This window comes from Mesocricetus auratus, unplaced genomic scaffold (genome assembly GCF_017639785.1).
Source record: "Mesocricetus auratus isolate SY011 unplaced genomic scaffold, BCM_Maur_2.0 Super-Scaffold_100044, whole genome shotgun sequence".
Taxonomy (NCBI): Eukaryota; Metazoa; Chordata; class Mammalia; order Rodentia; family Cricetidae; genus Mesocricetus; species Mesocricetus auratus.
Window position 1 is genome coordinate 381,496 of NW_024429221.1, and position 15,468 is coordinate 396,963.

General features: G+C 50.3%; 1 protein-coding gene across 3 annotated transcripts in view; it reads right to left on the minus strand.

The window, feature by feature from the left end:
- Positions 1–15,468, minus strand: part of Amotl1 (angiomotin like 1) — a 129,835-nt gene that overhangs the window by 13,048 nt on the left and 101,319 nt on the right. For all 3 annotated transcript variants that reach the window (XM_040735274.1, XM_040735276.1, XM_040735275.1), the window contains 3 exons: positions 6,470–6,615; positions 3,358–3,507; positions 92–282 (listed from right to left, as the gene is read on the minus strand). In XM_040735274.1, the coding sequence (XP_040591208.1) occupies positions 92–282; positions 3,358–3,507; positions 6,470–6,615 (487 nt within the window). The remainder of the gene's footprint in view (positions 1–91; positions 283–3,357; positions 3,508–6,469; positions 6,616–15,468) is intronic.

Sequence of the window (15,468 nt, forward strand, 5' to 3'; positions counted from 1 at the left end):
CAGCCTTATGAATGCTGGGATTCACTGTCAGCTCCGTTCTCTGCTGCCCCCCCCCCCCCCCGTGTCTGCGTCCTGAACAGCCGCCTCTTACCTCTCGGCCGTGGCGGAGGCAGCGGCGCTCACGGCAAAGTGCCGGATGGCGCTTTCTTCCAGGTACTTCTGCTCCCACTTGGTCATGTCTGCCTCCAAGGCTAGGATCCGCTCCTCCTTCTCCCGTACCAGCTCCATGAGGGCAGGGGCGTTGTATTCCGGGAGACTGGCTGGCTGGCCATTCCCATGTTTCTGGAGAAGTGAAACAACATCGCGATGATCCGAATGGGCCACAGGAACCACCACACCAACCTGGCCCATCACTATCTGAAGAGAGATACTCGGTTCTTCAGGCCTGCATTGTCACACGCCAACACCAGCCAGGCCCACGCTCCCTCTCTCCATACGAACCACCTCAGTTCAGTGGGTGCTACCCCATGCCTCCTCTGCGTCCCTCTATCCCATCCAATGCCCGCAGAGCTCTAGAGAACACGTACTGTTCCGGTTTTACACGCACAGACTAAGTCCCTGGGGGAACGTATCCGTGACTTGATGTCTCTAGCTAACGCATAGCAGAGTCGGGTTTCAAATCCAGGTCCGGCTAGATGTAAACCATGTAAACCATGCAGTTAATATATACAGATTCTAGAACAAGGTTTAGTCCTGTACCCTGTCATCTGGAGTAAATGAACTTGAGAGTGCAGCAGGAATGTCCTGTGGGCTCACCCGTGCTAGGCAAGTGTTCAACCATTGAACTACATACAGCCTGAGCCCTGGGCAGTTTTTCTTAATTTGCAGTTGTAAGTACAGGAGAAGCCCAATTGTCTGGGGGGAGGAGTCAAAAGTCCTGTCCTGTGGATCTAATGCTGGAACCCGTGCCCCAAACCAACGAAGGATCCCTGGCATCCTGGCCATCTCATGCCCCCATGCTTCTGGAAGCTTCCGGAACACCCTAAAGGAACAAGTGGACTGTGTGCAGGGGTGGACACACAGCTGTGCCCAGCATCTTTCTGTGTGGCAGACTGACAATAAGCCACTCCGAAGTCGGGTGGCCTGTCTTGTCCTTCACCGGGGTGTTGATGGCTCTGAACTCTGTCACACTATGACCTCAGCATGAATCCTAAAGACACCAGACACAAGTCTTGTTGCCACAAAAAGCAAGGTGTGGTATATGGGCTGCTTTGGAAGTTGTCCCTAGGCTGCCCATGCGTGTGCGAGGTTGAGTGTGTGTGTCGGGCGAGCGTATGTATAGTCACAGCAAGGCTGTATGATTCCAGACGCACATTCCTTCTTTATTTTCCATTGAGCGTTGTGGAGTATTCCTTTACACTGCGTGAATACACGCCACCATGACTGGTTTAATAAAAAGCGAAATGGCCAATAGCTAGGCAGAGAGAATGCTGGGAAGAAGAAGGGCAGAGCTTCCAGGAGTTGCCAGCAGAGGGCGTGCAGGAGAGGTGACAAATCATGAGCCACATGGAAGCATGTAAATGAATAGAAATGGGCTAAGTTATAGAAGCTAGTTAGAAACAAGCCTAAGCTATTGGACCAGCTTTCATAATTAATAAGTCTCCATGTTGTTTCTTTGTGAGCTGGTGGCTCAAAGAATAATCTGTCTCCAGCTCAGCCTGGTCCCACAGCACCTAGAGTAAAAGACCCTCAGATAGGCCACCTACCCGCACGGGTGGACAGCACATTGGCTGGAAAAGAACATTCTTTCTGGCTCTAGTTGAGTTCCCGTTGTCTGCCAGAGATTAAGGTCTACTACCATCTGGGAACCAGGCTTGCCCTCATTGTGAAGATGGAGGTCCCAGCAGCTGAGCAACAGAGAATGGTTGCTGGAGAGCAGCCCTGTCCTGTGCCACAGTGAGTACCACCGGGAGCCCAGGGGAAGACATGCTTTCCTTACACAAACCAAGCTTGCCATGGAGGCAAGATAGGCAGGCCAGGGAGGAATTCCTCACTTTCTAGAACACTGGCATCACTGTGGCTGAGCAGACCCAAGGCTGTGCTTTCAAGTACAGCCACAACCACGTGGCCCCTATCCAGTAGATAATTCCACGGAGCCCGTCTCGCACATATGTATCCCAGGCAGCTGCAGGGAGAGTGTCCCCACCTCCCTCGAAAGCCAGATGTCTTGGCTAGGGTTTCAGTTGCTGCAACGAAATACTAGACCAAAAGGCGAGTTGGAGAGGAAAGGGTTTATTTGTCTTATACTTCAGCATTGATGTTCATCATCAAAGGAAGTCAGGGTAGGAACTTTAAAAGGGCAGGAACCTGGAGGCAGGAGCTGGTGCAGAGGCCATGGAGGGTGCTGCTTACTGGCTTGCTTTCCAAGGCTTGCTCAGCCTGCTTTCTTAGAGAACCCAGGACCACCAGCCCAGGGATGGCCCCACCCACTATGGGCAGGGCCCCCCCCCATCGATCACTAATTGAGAAGATGCCCTACAGCTGGATCTCGTGGAGGCGTTTCCTCAGCTGAGGCTCCTTCACCTCTGATGACTCTAGCTCGTGTCAGGTCGACACAGAACCGGCCAGTGCACCAGGCAAGCCCCAGCACATCTGAGGCAGGAGCTCCTGGCTCTCCTGGATCGGCATTTCCTGCAGGAATTCTCTTTGCTGAGACATGTGTGGGCCCTGGGCTGGCACGCTCCTCCCTGTGTTTCCTCACAGCTGCGCTTCATGGCCATCTGTCACCAGCAGGGCAGATGCAGGAAGAGCTGTAGTTTATGGCCAGGCTCACGACAGGGAGTCCTGAGCTCCTTCCTGCCTCTACTCAACTCAGTGATGTGACCAATGTGACTTCTACTCACCTTTACCGGCGGCTCCTCCTTGGCTCCCGGGAGTCACCAAACTCGGAGACTTCGGGGAAGCCCCTGACTGACCACTGGCACCATCAGCGGCTCTTCTCTGACCACCGCAGGCGCCCCTAACATGAACTTCTCCCCAGTGTTGGCTCTCCGCTGGCCAATCGCCTTCCGAACGGTTGGACACCACCGCATCAGGGGCCACCACAGACACTCCCTCCAGAGCGACGCCCACTGCCCTGGCCTTGCAACACTCCTCAAGGCCCTGTCCTTTACAGGCCCGCCTCCCCTGCCTCTGTTACCTCGTCCTGCATGCCCGTCAAACCCACATCCCTCTGTAAGGTCACCTACGGTGCAGTCCCCTCTTGCTAGGCCCAATTCAGAGACCCCAGTCTCTCTGGAGGCCATGTAGGTGCACGGAGTCCATTGCACGGCCCTCGAGGGGCTGCTAGGTGGACCTGAAAGCCTCTGTCCGTCTGTCTGTCCGTCCGTCCGTCAGTCTGGCCAGCCCGCCACTCACCTGCTGCGTCCTCAGAGCGTCTAGCTCCCTCTCCAGCCAGGTCCGCAGCCTGCGCTCCATCTGCTCCCGCTTCTCGCATGCAGACTGCAGCTGGGTCAGGGCCTGCTGCAGCTTCTCAACCTTCTCCACGTAGGCTTGCTTCTCTCGCAGCTGAGGGGAGACAGCAAAGTAGCACACGCAGAGTGGACACCAGTGAGCGCCGCAGCCGGGCCGGGAGACAGCTGGAGACCCGCTAAACCCCAGGAGTGTGCGCCGCCCCACTCGGTCCCTCAGGAGGCTGGGGCAGGTACAGCAGGGTGGCCAGGAGGTGCCTGTCATGGGCCTTTGAGCAGCTCTCTACTCTGCCTCATTACTGTGGTTTTTTTTTTTTAAAGCTTATTATTATGCATGCAGTGTTCTGTCTGCATGTCTGCCTGCACACCAGAAGGGGGCACCAGATCTCATTACAGATGGTTGTGAGCCACCATGTGGTGGCTGGGAAATGAACTCAGGACCTCTGGAAGAGCAAGCAGTCAGTGCTGTTAACCTCTGAGCCTTATCTCCAGCTCATCATTACTGGTTTCTAATCATAGCACCGGCAGCCATTGGAAATGAGATCAATAAAAACTTTTTAGTGTATAGAAATGCTTAGTCTCTAAAGTTAAATGAAAAACCACAAACTAGAAGTTGCTTATATTATCACAACTGTCTCTGTCTACCTATATATAGATCCATGAAAAAGAGCCTAGGAAAGCCTTGAAATATTTTTCATGTTTGTCTGTATGACAGAAAGGCCATTTCTGTAAGAAATTTCATTACTTTCTAATTTTTCTCCAATAACAAATTATTTCTAAAATACACAAATGTGTTAATAAAACAATACAATATGTAATAAACATGCTGCAATTATTTCTATAATAGAGGAATTATGCACATGCGTATGATCTGTATGTATGCATACACACACTGTGCCCATTTGCATGTTTGCTAGTGAGTAGGCCGTTTATGGGGTAACTTTCTCCTCTGTGGCTGAGTAGCTTCCTTGCGGGACAGGAAGGGCCCAGAGGACCCCTGAGCCAGTGACAGAGGAAGCAGGAAGGAATGCCGAGTGATTACATAAACAAACCGTCAGGTATGGATTTAGTGTCATGACCCCTGTACAGTGCCAAACCCTAATCCTCAGTGCTTGGCACTCTGTCTGCTCTGGGAGTCTGGCGCCCATTCACACGTCCAGGTGTTTTCTATCTCCCTAGGAGTCAGCTTGGGCCAAGAAATCATGCCAAAACATTTCCCGGGCCTGATGCTCCGCGAGAAGACAGCGAGCGGTGCTGTTTTCCTGTCTCTCTGGCCAAAGCACAGTCGCACAGGCCGGCTGCAACGGGCCAGGTCTGGCAGCCTGTTGCTGAGGGAGGCCCCTCGCTGTCCTGCAGCTCTGCCTCGAGCCACGCCTGCTTCTGCCTGCTCAAGCGTGTCAGACAGAGCCACTGGAGTGACACAGAGCCCCTCCGAGTGTGCCGGGAGGAGACAGCTTCAACTGACTTCAGGATAATTTTTTTCATAGTGCTTTTGGTTATTCACGTTAGCCGGCTTCTGAAAGTCCACCAGGCAGGTTCCTGGGTTTAGTGACCTCGCTGGGGCAGATGCTTCGGGTGTACCACGAAACATACTTACTGAGTATGCAGCCAGCGTGAGATTTGTTTGTCTAGGTGTCTGTTGAGCGGAGTGTCTCCAACGCCTGGGACAGGCCAGCACCCAGCAAGCACTCAATGTATAATGTTAAAGAGAAAGAGTATCCCTGAGCATCTTTTAGACCCTGGAACATGTGGGTCTGTCCCTATATCTGTTTCAACCTGAAGGCTGGCAAGGAGTATTTCCCAAGGAGGATGATGTATGACAGCCATTCTGCTAGCTGGAATTCTCAGAGCACTACTGCACAGGCAATGTGCGTTGTAAGCTGTAGCCCATTTAATCCTCCGGGGACAAGAAGAAGCAACAGTCCATGCTACCTGCTCTTGGGGGGTGAGAGAGCTGAAGGCAAATGGCCGAATGACTTGATCACAGTCACAAAGCTGGCATGTCAGGGGGCGTGTGTGGTCGGCTTTCAGCAGCCTGGCTCTGCGTCCCTCTCGTAACAGCCACGGTTGAGCAGTACAGAGTGACCAGGAGGTATAAGACACGGGGATGAATCAAAATCTCTGCAAAGAAACCTGCTGAGGAACAGGGAGTTGGAATGCAAACCAAGACCTGAGCCACTTCAGAGGGGCTTCCTGGCCTCACTTTTATAGGTTTGTTCTTGGCTGAGAAAAGATCGTGACAGTGCTTAGGAATCGGTGATAGCAGCCATGACAGTGACCAGTCACATCTTCAGCGGCCCACAGGTGACTTTCACCTCTACAAGGAGTGTGAAACCTAAATGGAAGGGCTGACAAGGTGACTGAGTAGGTGCTCACCATGCAGGCCTGCCAGACTGTACCAGGTTGGCTTTCTGTGCCAAGCGCCAGGCTAAGCACTGGTATGCTCTCTGGCTGTCCTCCAGACCTCCTGGCGTCTACCTGCCAAGATGAGGTCTGCTTAGGATGCTCCAGTCGCCTCCTCCGGGAGCAGCAACGTGAGGGTGCAGCCCTGTGGGTTACACCTCTCTTCCTGTCTCAGCTTACAGCCCAGAGTCCCCACGGAACCCTATCCACAATCCTTCTGATCCTCTCTCGGGGCCAAAGGGACAATCGATGGAATGACAAAAGCTAAGCTAAACAGATGGTTTCACCACAACGGCTAAACCAGCCTTTGCTGGGTTCAGGGAGTGGGGTCCCGCGTGGCCAGCCTAGAAACGGAAGTGGGTCACAGCTGAGCACGAGCCCATCCCCACCGGACCAATCTCCTTTACAGTCACCAGGGCTTCTGCTCCTGCCAATCATCTGCAGCCCTGGGCACCTGCCTCAGGCTGGGAGCTCCTGAACCACGTTACTGCTACCTGTCTCTCAGATTCTGCCTGGTTTCATGATGGGTAAGCCTTTTATTCCTTTGCATCTGAGTGGTTCCTCACAACTCTCCTGTCTCTCCTCTGTCTCCTCATGCTGGTCTCTCCTCTGTCTCCTCATGCTGGTCTCTCCTCTGTCCCCCATTCTGCTCTCACCTCTTCCTCCAGCTTGATCACTCTGGCCTGGGCATTGCTCAAAGCCTGGTCCAGGATCTCAATGTGCCTCCGATGGTCCTCACTTGCATTCCGCACCGCTGCTAACTCCATTTCCAACTTTTCCTTTTCCTTCAAGAATTCTTTGTCTGGAAGGGAGAGAAAACCAGAACAAGCTCCATCAGAAAATACTCGGCCTCAGGCTCACTGCCAGGCTACATCTGGCAAGGATTGAAAATAAAAAATAAAATAAAAAAAAAACTCGCCAATGGCAGTGAGTTACTGTTGCTGCTGCTTGGCAGCAACGGAGGGCGAATGAAGTAGGGACTTCCTCAAGCCCACCCGTAACTCCACTTGGGACGCGCTTCCAGTGAGGAGGCGCTGGGCCACATCTCAGTGGGATGGCATGCTCCAAGCATGCACAAGGCCCCACGTGTGATCCCATCATGGCAAGAAGGAGGAGGAAAGCACATGGGAGCCAACAGCCCCAGATTCTCCTGGGCTTGCATCTCTGCAACTTCGACGGCAATCCTCCCGATTAATCTCGCACCTATGATTTCACTGCATGCTTCCAAACTCCCTTTCTTGCCTCTTTCAAGCCTCAGGTCAAAGGGCAGGTTTGCAATATTGCAAACCACTTGCAATAATATTAAAATCCCCATTCATAGAACAGTAAACCAAGGTCTCTAGAGAGGAGCTCTTTTATTGCAACAGGACAAGGAGGGAGATTCTGCCTCCAGTCTGACCCACTTTTCCTATGAAGGACCCCAAATAGCCCCCTAGTCCTGTCAAAAGGGTCCAGGAACTTCAGATTTAGGAAAACCATTCTTCCATTCAACAAAAGATGGTGACCCCCATGCCTTTGCAAGTAGGAACTGTGAGCTAGTCACCTTTCTGATCAGCCTTCCAAAGAACAGGAAAGACTACAGTTAAGGAGAATATGTTTCTTGCTACAAAGCAGTGTTTTGTTTTTTATTTTAAAATACATTAGCTTGTATGCTTTCTACAGTATGAAAACGCTTGGAAGAGTTTAACATGTGATCAAGGAGCCAGGCTGGGTGGTGCAGCCCTGTAATCTCAGATACTCAGACAGCTAAGGCAGGAGAATGACAAGTTCAAGGCCTGACTGGGTTACGATGACTTCAACTCTAACCTAGGTAACTTAGCGAAACCCTGCCTCAAAAGAAAAAGTCAAAGGAGGGCTGGAGGTTTGGCTCAGGGGTGGAATACTTGCCTAGAATCTGCATGCCTAGATTCCGTCTCCATTACAAGGAAATAAAAAAAAAAAAAAAGAAGAAGAAGAAGGGTTGGTTAAACTATTAAACTCTAAAGAACCCCATGCAGCCATCTGTACTAGAAAAACCATCATGATTGATGGGCTTGCTGCTTACTCTTTCATCAACTTTCCACAAAGCCAGCTCATCTGGGAAGATGGAACTCAGTTGAAAAAATGCCTCCACCCCTGAGAAGGCGCCATGTTGCATAAGAAAGCAGGCTGGGCAAGCCGGGGGTGGGGATGGGGATAAGCCTGCAAGCATCCTCCTCCAAGGCCTCTGCTTCAGTTCCTGCCTAGAGTTACGCCCTGGTTCCCCTGCAGATCGAAACCTGTAAGCTAAATAAAACCTTTCTTTCCCCCAGCTACTGTTGGTCACGGTGTTTATAACAGCAACAGAAAGCAAACTAGAAAGACTGATAAAGGGTAATTAACAAAACAAATACACGACATTCACATTTATAGAACAGTAGCCGGACGTTGGTGGCGCACGCCTTTAATCCCAGCAGTCGGGAGGCAGAGGCAGGCGGATCTCTGAGTTCAAGACCAGCCTGGACTACCAAGCGAGTTCCAGGACAGCCTCCAAAGCCACAGAGAAACCCTGTCTCGAAAAACCAAAAAAACAAACAAACAAACAAAACCCCCATTTATAGAACAGCGACACCTAACTCCAATAGCAGCTACGGTTGTGTATCACACCGGCTGAACACGCTTATCAACCCTCCCTGCCACACACCGGAAGCTACGCCAGCGTGCCACAGCAGGTGCATCCATTCATTGAACATTTCCTCCCACGGGCAATCCCTCATGGATGTAAACGAGCAGCTCTGAGCCCTGAGAGCCAGCACCGGGAGCTGAGAAAGCAACCGAAAGAGTATTTCTCCAGAGTTGCAGAAAGGGTGGGTTTGGATGTGGGGCATGGTGACAAAAAAGGCCGAGGATGTACTTGTTAGTCACCAGGGAAAGTCAGCCGGGCACTGAGGGCTGTGGGTCAGGAGAGCAAAGGCCAGGAGCAAAGGCGTGTCCCAGGCCCACTGCCAGCTGAGGCGGAGTGGGGGCCGGGACGCCTGGCACCCACCGGGGTGTCCTTCTCACCTAACCGAGCTACTCTTGCAATAGCAGGTTATGTCAGGGGGGGACAGACAGTGCAGCCAGGGACAGGGTGTGCTTCCTAGAGATGAACATGACTCGGGTTACCAAAATCCCGCTCCCAGAGCAGAGCTCGACTTTGGGTTTCTTCTGCCCCACTGCGGTGAGCAACCAGTGTCCTTCCTCCACCCTCTGTGAGGCTCCACAGGAGACAGGCACAAAGCCTTGAGTAAGTGGGTCACTGTCCCCACCACCCACGGCCCCACAGCCTTCGCACTCTTTCTGTCGCACTCTTGGACACCCAACAACAATCTCCTAGGGCTGGGTGAAAATTCTATGAGCATGGAACCTGACAGCCTTGCCCAGCTTTGAACACCCAGGGTTACTGGAGCCGGGTTATCTGGTTATGAATCTAAGCATAAAGATTGTCACATTCACTGAGATACTAAGTACACATTCCTTTACTGAGACACTAGGGACACATTCCTTTACTGAGACTAGGGACATGTTCCTTTACTGAGACACTAGGGACACATTCCTTTACTGAGACTAGGGACACGTTCCTTTACTGAGATACTAGGGACATGTTCCTTTACTGAGATACTAGGGACATGTTCCTTTACTGAGACACTAGGGACATGTTCCTTTACTGAGATTAGGGACATGTTCCTTTACTGAGATACTAAGTACACATTCCTTTACTGAGACACTAGAGACACGTTCCTTTACTGAGACACTAGGGACTCATTCTTTTACTGAGATACTAAGTACACGTTCCTTTACTGAGACACTAGGGACATGTTCCTTTCGATCCAAAGCAGTCAAGCAACAAGCTAAGTTCGTGAACAGAAACTGTGACCATAACTTAATGCTTTGCAAACTGATGGCTGTAATTGTTGTTATGTCACAATGACAGGTGTTCTGACACTCCAATACGCACACATGCACACATGCTTGCATGTGCACACACACATACGTGCACACATACACATATATGCACATGCACACATGGTGGGGGTGTGATTCTGGCATTTGTCTTTTCTTTGATAAGAATGAACTTTGCATGTGCACACACACATACATGCACACATGGTGGGGTGTGATTCTGGCATTTGTCTTTTCTTTGATAAGAATGAACTTTGGTGTCAGAAGACCTGAATTCGACTTGCATAATAGTCACAGTAGCCAAGGACGGAGCCAGCCCAGATGCCCATCAAAAATGACCTACCTACCTACCTACCTACCTATCTACCTATCTACCTATCTATCTACCTATCTATCTATCTATCTATCTATCTATCTATCTATCTATCTATCTATTCATCTGTTCATGGAGTCAACTGTCAAGTACCCAGCATTTTGTTTGTTTGTTTTTTTCAGGAAAACAGATGGAACTGGAGACATGGCCAGCAAGATAAGCCAGTCCCACAAAGATACACTTTTCTCTCATCTACAGACTTGAGATCAAAAGGGGGCCTGAGAACAGACAGAAGGGGCTAGCAGACCAGCAGGAGGGGTAAACAGGGACAAGAGTGACAGAGGGCTTGGGTGTCAATATATATACATAAGAAAATGCATGGCGAAACCCATTATTTCACACAATTAGCACGTGCTAATAAAAATGAATTTCAAACTATCAGGACTGGCAAGATGGCTCAGAAGGTACAGGAGCCCGCCACCAAGCCTGACGGCCTGCGTCGATTCCTAGGACTCATACGGTGGAATGAGACAAGTTGTCCTCTGACCTCTACAAGTGTGTGATCCACATGTACACTGCCACACACAATAAAAATATTGCAAAATAAAAAAAATCAAGTAATAAAGTAAAAAAGGAGAGCTTTGTGTGATGGCTCAAACTGAGAAGCTGAGGCAGGAAAATCATCATGAATTCATGGCCAGTGACTTTAGACCTGAGCATGACTCTGTCCTTAAGTAGCCTTCACACTGGCCTACTGACAGGAAGTGGTGAGCTTGACACATGGTTTCAAAGGGGGATCCAGGTAATACTTACAATAGCATCTGCCCCTGCTTGCATTACATTACACCCACCCAGGCTTACTGTTTGACGTGGCCATCACTACTATTCTTATTTTTCAGCTGAAGAAAATGACACTAAGAATGTATAAATAACTCAGCCACAAAAATGATCCTCGTTAGTGGAAATGACAGAATTTGTACTCACACCCGGCTAATGTAACCATGACCTTGATCATGTAACTGCACAAACATACACTTCAGAATCACAGACGACTACACAATGGCCTCATTATAACCCAACCCATCACTGCAAAAAATACTGTATTTCTCCAAACAGATCAAATCACAGCCACACGTGTGTCCATTGGCAGCCTGGAGGCAGCACGGTGAAAAGCATCTTGGGATGGATATCAAGAAAGGCCAGCGTTGCAGTAAGGCTTTGACTGGACTCCGATGTATGCTGAGAGTCCCTTGAAGAGGCAAGGTCATGTACAGGGATTCTTGCCTTCAGTGGTCTGGCTTCTCAGTGGGTACGAACTGCCCAGAACTGTGGGGACTCCTTTTACCTGACGGCTCTGGTCCCACTAGCCAGAAGGACATCTGCTCCTACAGTGATTTCTGTGAGAACCAGTTGTGCCATGGGCTCTGAAACAGGGCCAGTCTGGTCTGGTCAGGCACCTTTAGCAATAGGTAAAATAGGGCTTGAACATACGACGTCACCTCTCTGATACTCCTTCCCACCCAGGAAATTGACGAGATGTATTTTGCAGGACCATTTTGAGGGCTACAACAACCATCAAAGATGCTTGTTTTGGAGATGTGATACTTAGTAGACTTTTGACTTATAAGAAAGCTAATAAGTATTCCTGGTGGCTAACCACACCCCAGGCACCAAGCCAGGAGCTTCACAACATAGGCTCCTTCCTTATCTTCCCATCAGCAAACTGCGAAATGAGAAAACTGCAACAAATAACTTCAATATGGGGAACGGTCCAAGGTCTCTGCCAGCGCCACAGACACTCCTGCCTCAGGAAGAATTATTATTATTATTATTATTATTATTATTATTATTATTATTATTATTATTTGGTTTTTCGAGACAGGGTTTCTCTGTGACTTTGGAGGCTGTCCTGGAACTTGCTTTTATAGACCAGGCTGGTCTCGAACTCACAGATCTGCCTGCCTCTGCCTCCAGAGTGCTGGGTTTAAAGGCACGCACCACTCGGCCTACTTATTTACTTCTTATTACTTATCTCTAACTTTTTTGTTTTTTAGAGACAGGGTTTCTCTGCGTATTCCTGGCTGTCCTGGAACCCACTTTATAGACCAGGCTAGCCTCGAACCGAAGGATCTGCCTGCCTCTGCCTCTTAAGTGCTGGGACTGAAGGTGTGCGCCACCACACCTGATTTATGGTCATGGTTTGAAAAGTCCCCCTTGAGGGGAAGATGGTGAGCCAGATCGAGGCATGAAGATTATAAGGTGCAGCTCGAAAGAGCCTTAATTTGCGGGAGAAAGTACCCCACGCTGGGGTGGATTAGGGAGAAGGAATGGTGTGCTCTCTCCTTATAATTTCTGGAACCCTCCCAGCCATCTACGTAGCTTCCTTTGAACAGGTACTTTTATTGTCCTTTCCTTCATAAGCAAGAACACCAGTGGCAGATGCACATTTGTTTTTAATGGCAAACATAGATTTTTCCAAACTTGAAATCTTTTGCCTCTCCAGAGTTCTCTGGTTCCACTGAGATATAGCTACGACTCTCACTGTAATTCATGAACTGAAGATAGTTCCAAAAGTCAACAGGAAGGAACGGGATATGAAGTTTCTCTCCCCATATTGTATCTGATTTCTGTTACTGGGCAGCAGGCGCGGGGGGGGGGCGCATTTGCTTTCACAGACATTTTGAGAAAACTGCTTTTGTTTTTTTTAAAGAACCTTAAACTCTAATCCGGTCTGAATTTTTGCTAGGAGCATCTGAAGAGGATGCGTTGTTATCGCTGACTCTGAATGGAAAAATCCGTGAGGTGAGAGCATGCCATGTGAGTGCCGCCAGAGGTCACTTAGGGTCATCTGAGTCTGTCACTGCTCCTTCACGACAGCAGGCTAAGTACTTCCATCACATCCAGACTTCCAATAAGACTTTGTGTTTACTCCCAGGATGCATCTCGGGGTAGAATGTGAAGCTGTCAGAGCCCCCGGCACTAAGAGCTGACCTTTGGGAAACGGGGAAGACAAGGAAAAGCAAATCCCAATCCTAGCCTTAGCTTTGCCTTTAGACATTCGCAGGGATTCTGCAACGTCCTTGGGTTGCTGTGCCTTACAAGCTTTCTCTCTCTCTCTCTCTCTCTGTCTCTGTCTCTGTCTCTCTCTCTCTCTCTCTCTCTCTCTCTTTCCTTCCTTCTCTCTCCCTCCCTCCTTCCCTCCTTCTTTACTTCTGTCTTTCCTTCTTTCTTTTTCTTTTCATATGTGCATTACAGTATCTCGTGTACCCCAGGCTAGCCTTGAACATGAAATGTAGCTGAGGATCACCCCGAACTTTGGATCCTCCCATCCGTATCTCAGGAATGCTGGGATTTCGCGTCTGTGCTACCTGAGTCACGCCGTGCTAGGAAAGGCACCAGGCCTCTGTGCACACCGCCAGGCCTCTGTGCACACCGCCAGGCCTCTGTGCACACCGCCAGGCCTCTGTGCACACCGCCAGGCCTCTGTGCACACCGCCAGGCCTCTGTACACACCGCCAGGCCTCTGTGCACACCGCCAGGCCTCTGTGCACACCGGGCAAGCACCTGCCTTACTAACTCAACTGCACCCCAGCTCCTGCACCTGCTGCTGATGCTTCCGACACAGCTGCCACCTCCCGCTTCCCCCCCCACGCCCCACCCCCCACTTCTTCCTCTTTCACTACCAGGGGTGGGTGGCGAGGCCAGGAAACTCTGGTCTGCAGCTCAAGTCCAGTCCATGGCCTGTTTTTCTGAAAACAAGTTTTATTGGAATGTGGCTCCACCCATGCTTAGGAATCACCTGTGGGTGCTCTGGGTTACAGCTGCAGAGCTGAGCGCTCGATGCTTCAAAGCCCAGGCTTCAAACCATCCTCAACAGAAAGAGTGTGCTTGCCATGGCCCCGAACGAGAGAGTTCACTCGCTACTAGTTTAAATAAAAGATCGTGGTGGCCATTCCACTGGACACTGAGTAAACATTTACCAACTGCCTCTAAGTTCCTGGTTCTGGAAACACAACCAGGCAGGAGTATAACGGTAGGGATGGCAGAGGGGGAGACTGAAATGACTGTCTAAGCCATTACCGATGCGTAGTCGTGGTGTGTATGCGCAGAGGGAAGGATGCAGGACATGCATGGAGCGTGCTGGCGGAACGTCTAACAACCCTCGGAAGGCTTTCCTAAGCAGCTGCCATTTGCCTGGCTTACCGAACAGCTTCCTGTTTCCGAGAGGCCACATGAAGAAGCCCAAACGGTGACGGGCTTCCTCCACCCATCTACCTCATGACAGAGTAGGAGGAATACGGCCCATGGAAGCAGCCCAGTTTTTAACTCTGTCACGATAATGCCCAGCAAAACAACCATCAATGTGAAAATCACAGCATGCTTCCAGGAGGCAGCCAGACATTGACACGTGGGTAGCAGCCTTCTTTAGTAAGCTCTGTCCATCAGGCATGGACAGTCAGAGTCTAAATTGACCACCATTCGTTTTTACACCGGGGGAAGATTCTCTTGAATATAAAACAGCCACCCTGCAGACCACACTCTTCTAGTTCCTATAAAGGCCTGAGTTTCTCGGGGGCGCCCGCCAGAGTTAAACCAAGTGGATGACACACTGGGCTGTTCCGCCTTTGTACAGCATTGCCAAGCAAGCCTAGGAGGTATTCGTGGGGAGTTCTCTCCCCCTGAGAGTTGACAAGGTGTGGAGACCAGTCCCTTGGGGAGGCCGCACGTGACTATTACAACCTGGAATAGCACACATGCCCAGCAAGTCAGGTCGGCCTCGTCCAAACATGTCACAAGGTTTGACATACTCACTTAAAAACTCCATGAGATGAAGCTTCTATCTCCAAACCTAGCTTCTCCATATCTAATATTTTATTTTTAGCTACCTAGCCTGAAACAGACAGAAATCTGCAGTCACTAATTGTCATAAAGAAATGGTAAAGGGCAGGGGCAATGGCTGAGAAGTTACAGCTAAGCATGGTAGATATTCCCAGGGGTCTGCTTTCGTGGTAGCCTGCCTAGAGGGAGGAGGGAGGGAGGGAGAGAGGGAGAGAGAGGGAGAGAGAGGGGGAGAGAGGGGGAGAGAGAGAGGGAGAGAGGGAGGGAGGGAGAGAGGGAGAGAGGGAGGGAGGGAGAGAGGGAGGGAGGGAGAGAGAGGGAGAGAGAGGGGGAGAGAGAGAGGGAGAGAGACAAGGAGAAGAAGAAGGACGAGGAAGAGGGGAGAGGAGGAGGAGGAAGAGGTGGAGGAGGAGTAGGAGAGGGAGGAGAATAGGAAAATGGGAACCTCAATTAAGCTAAAGGACAAAGAAGCCCCAATTTCACACAGTCAGACCAAACAGGCGATGGCCCACAGTCTTTTTCTTCAGTAATGATTTAGCTTTGACATCATCATCCTACAATCTGTAAAACTTTGGAAAAACACACAGGAATTAAAAGCTTTTA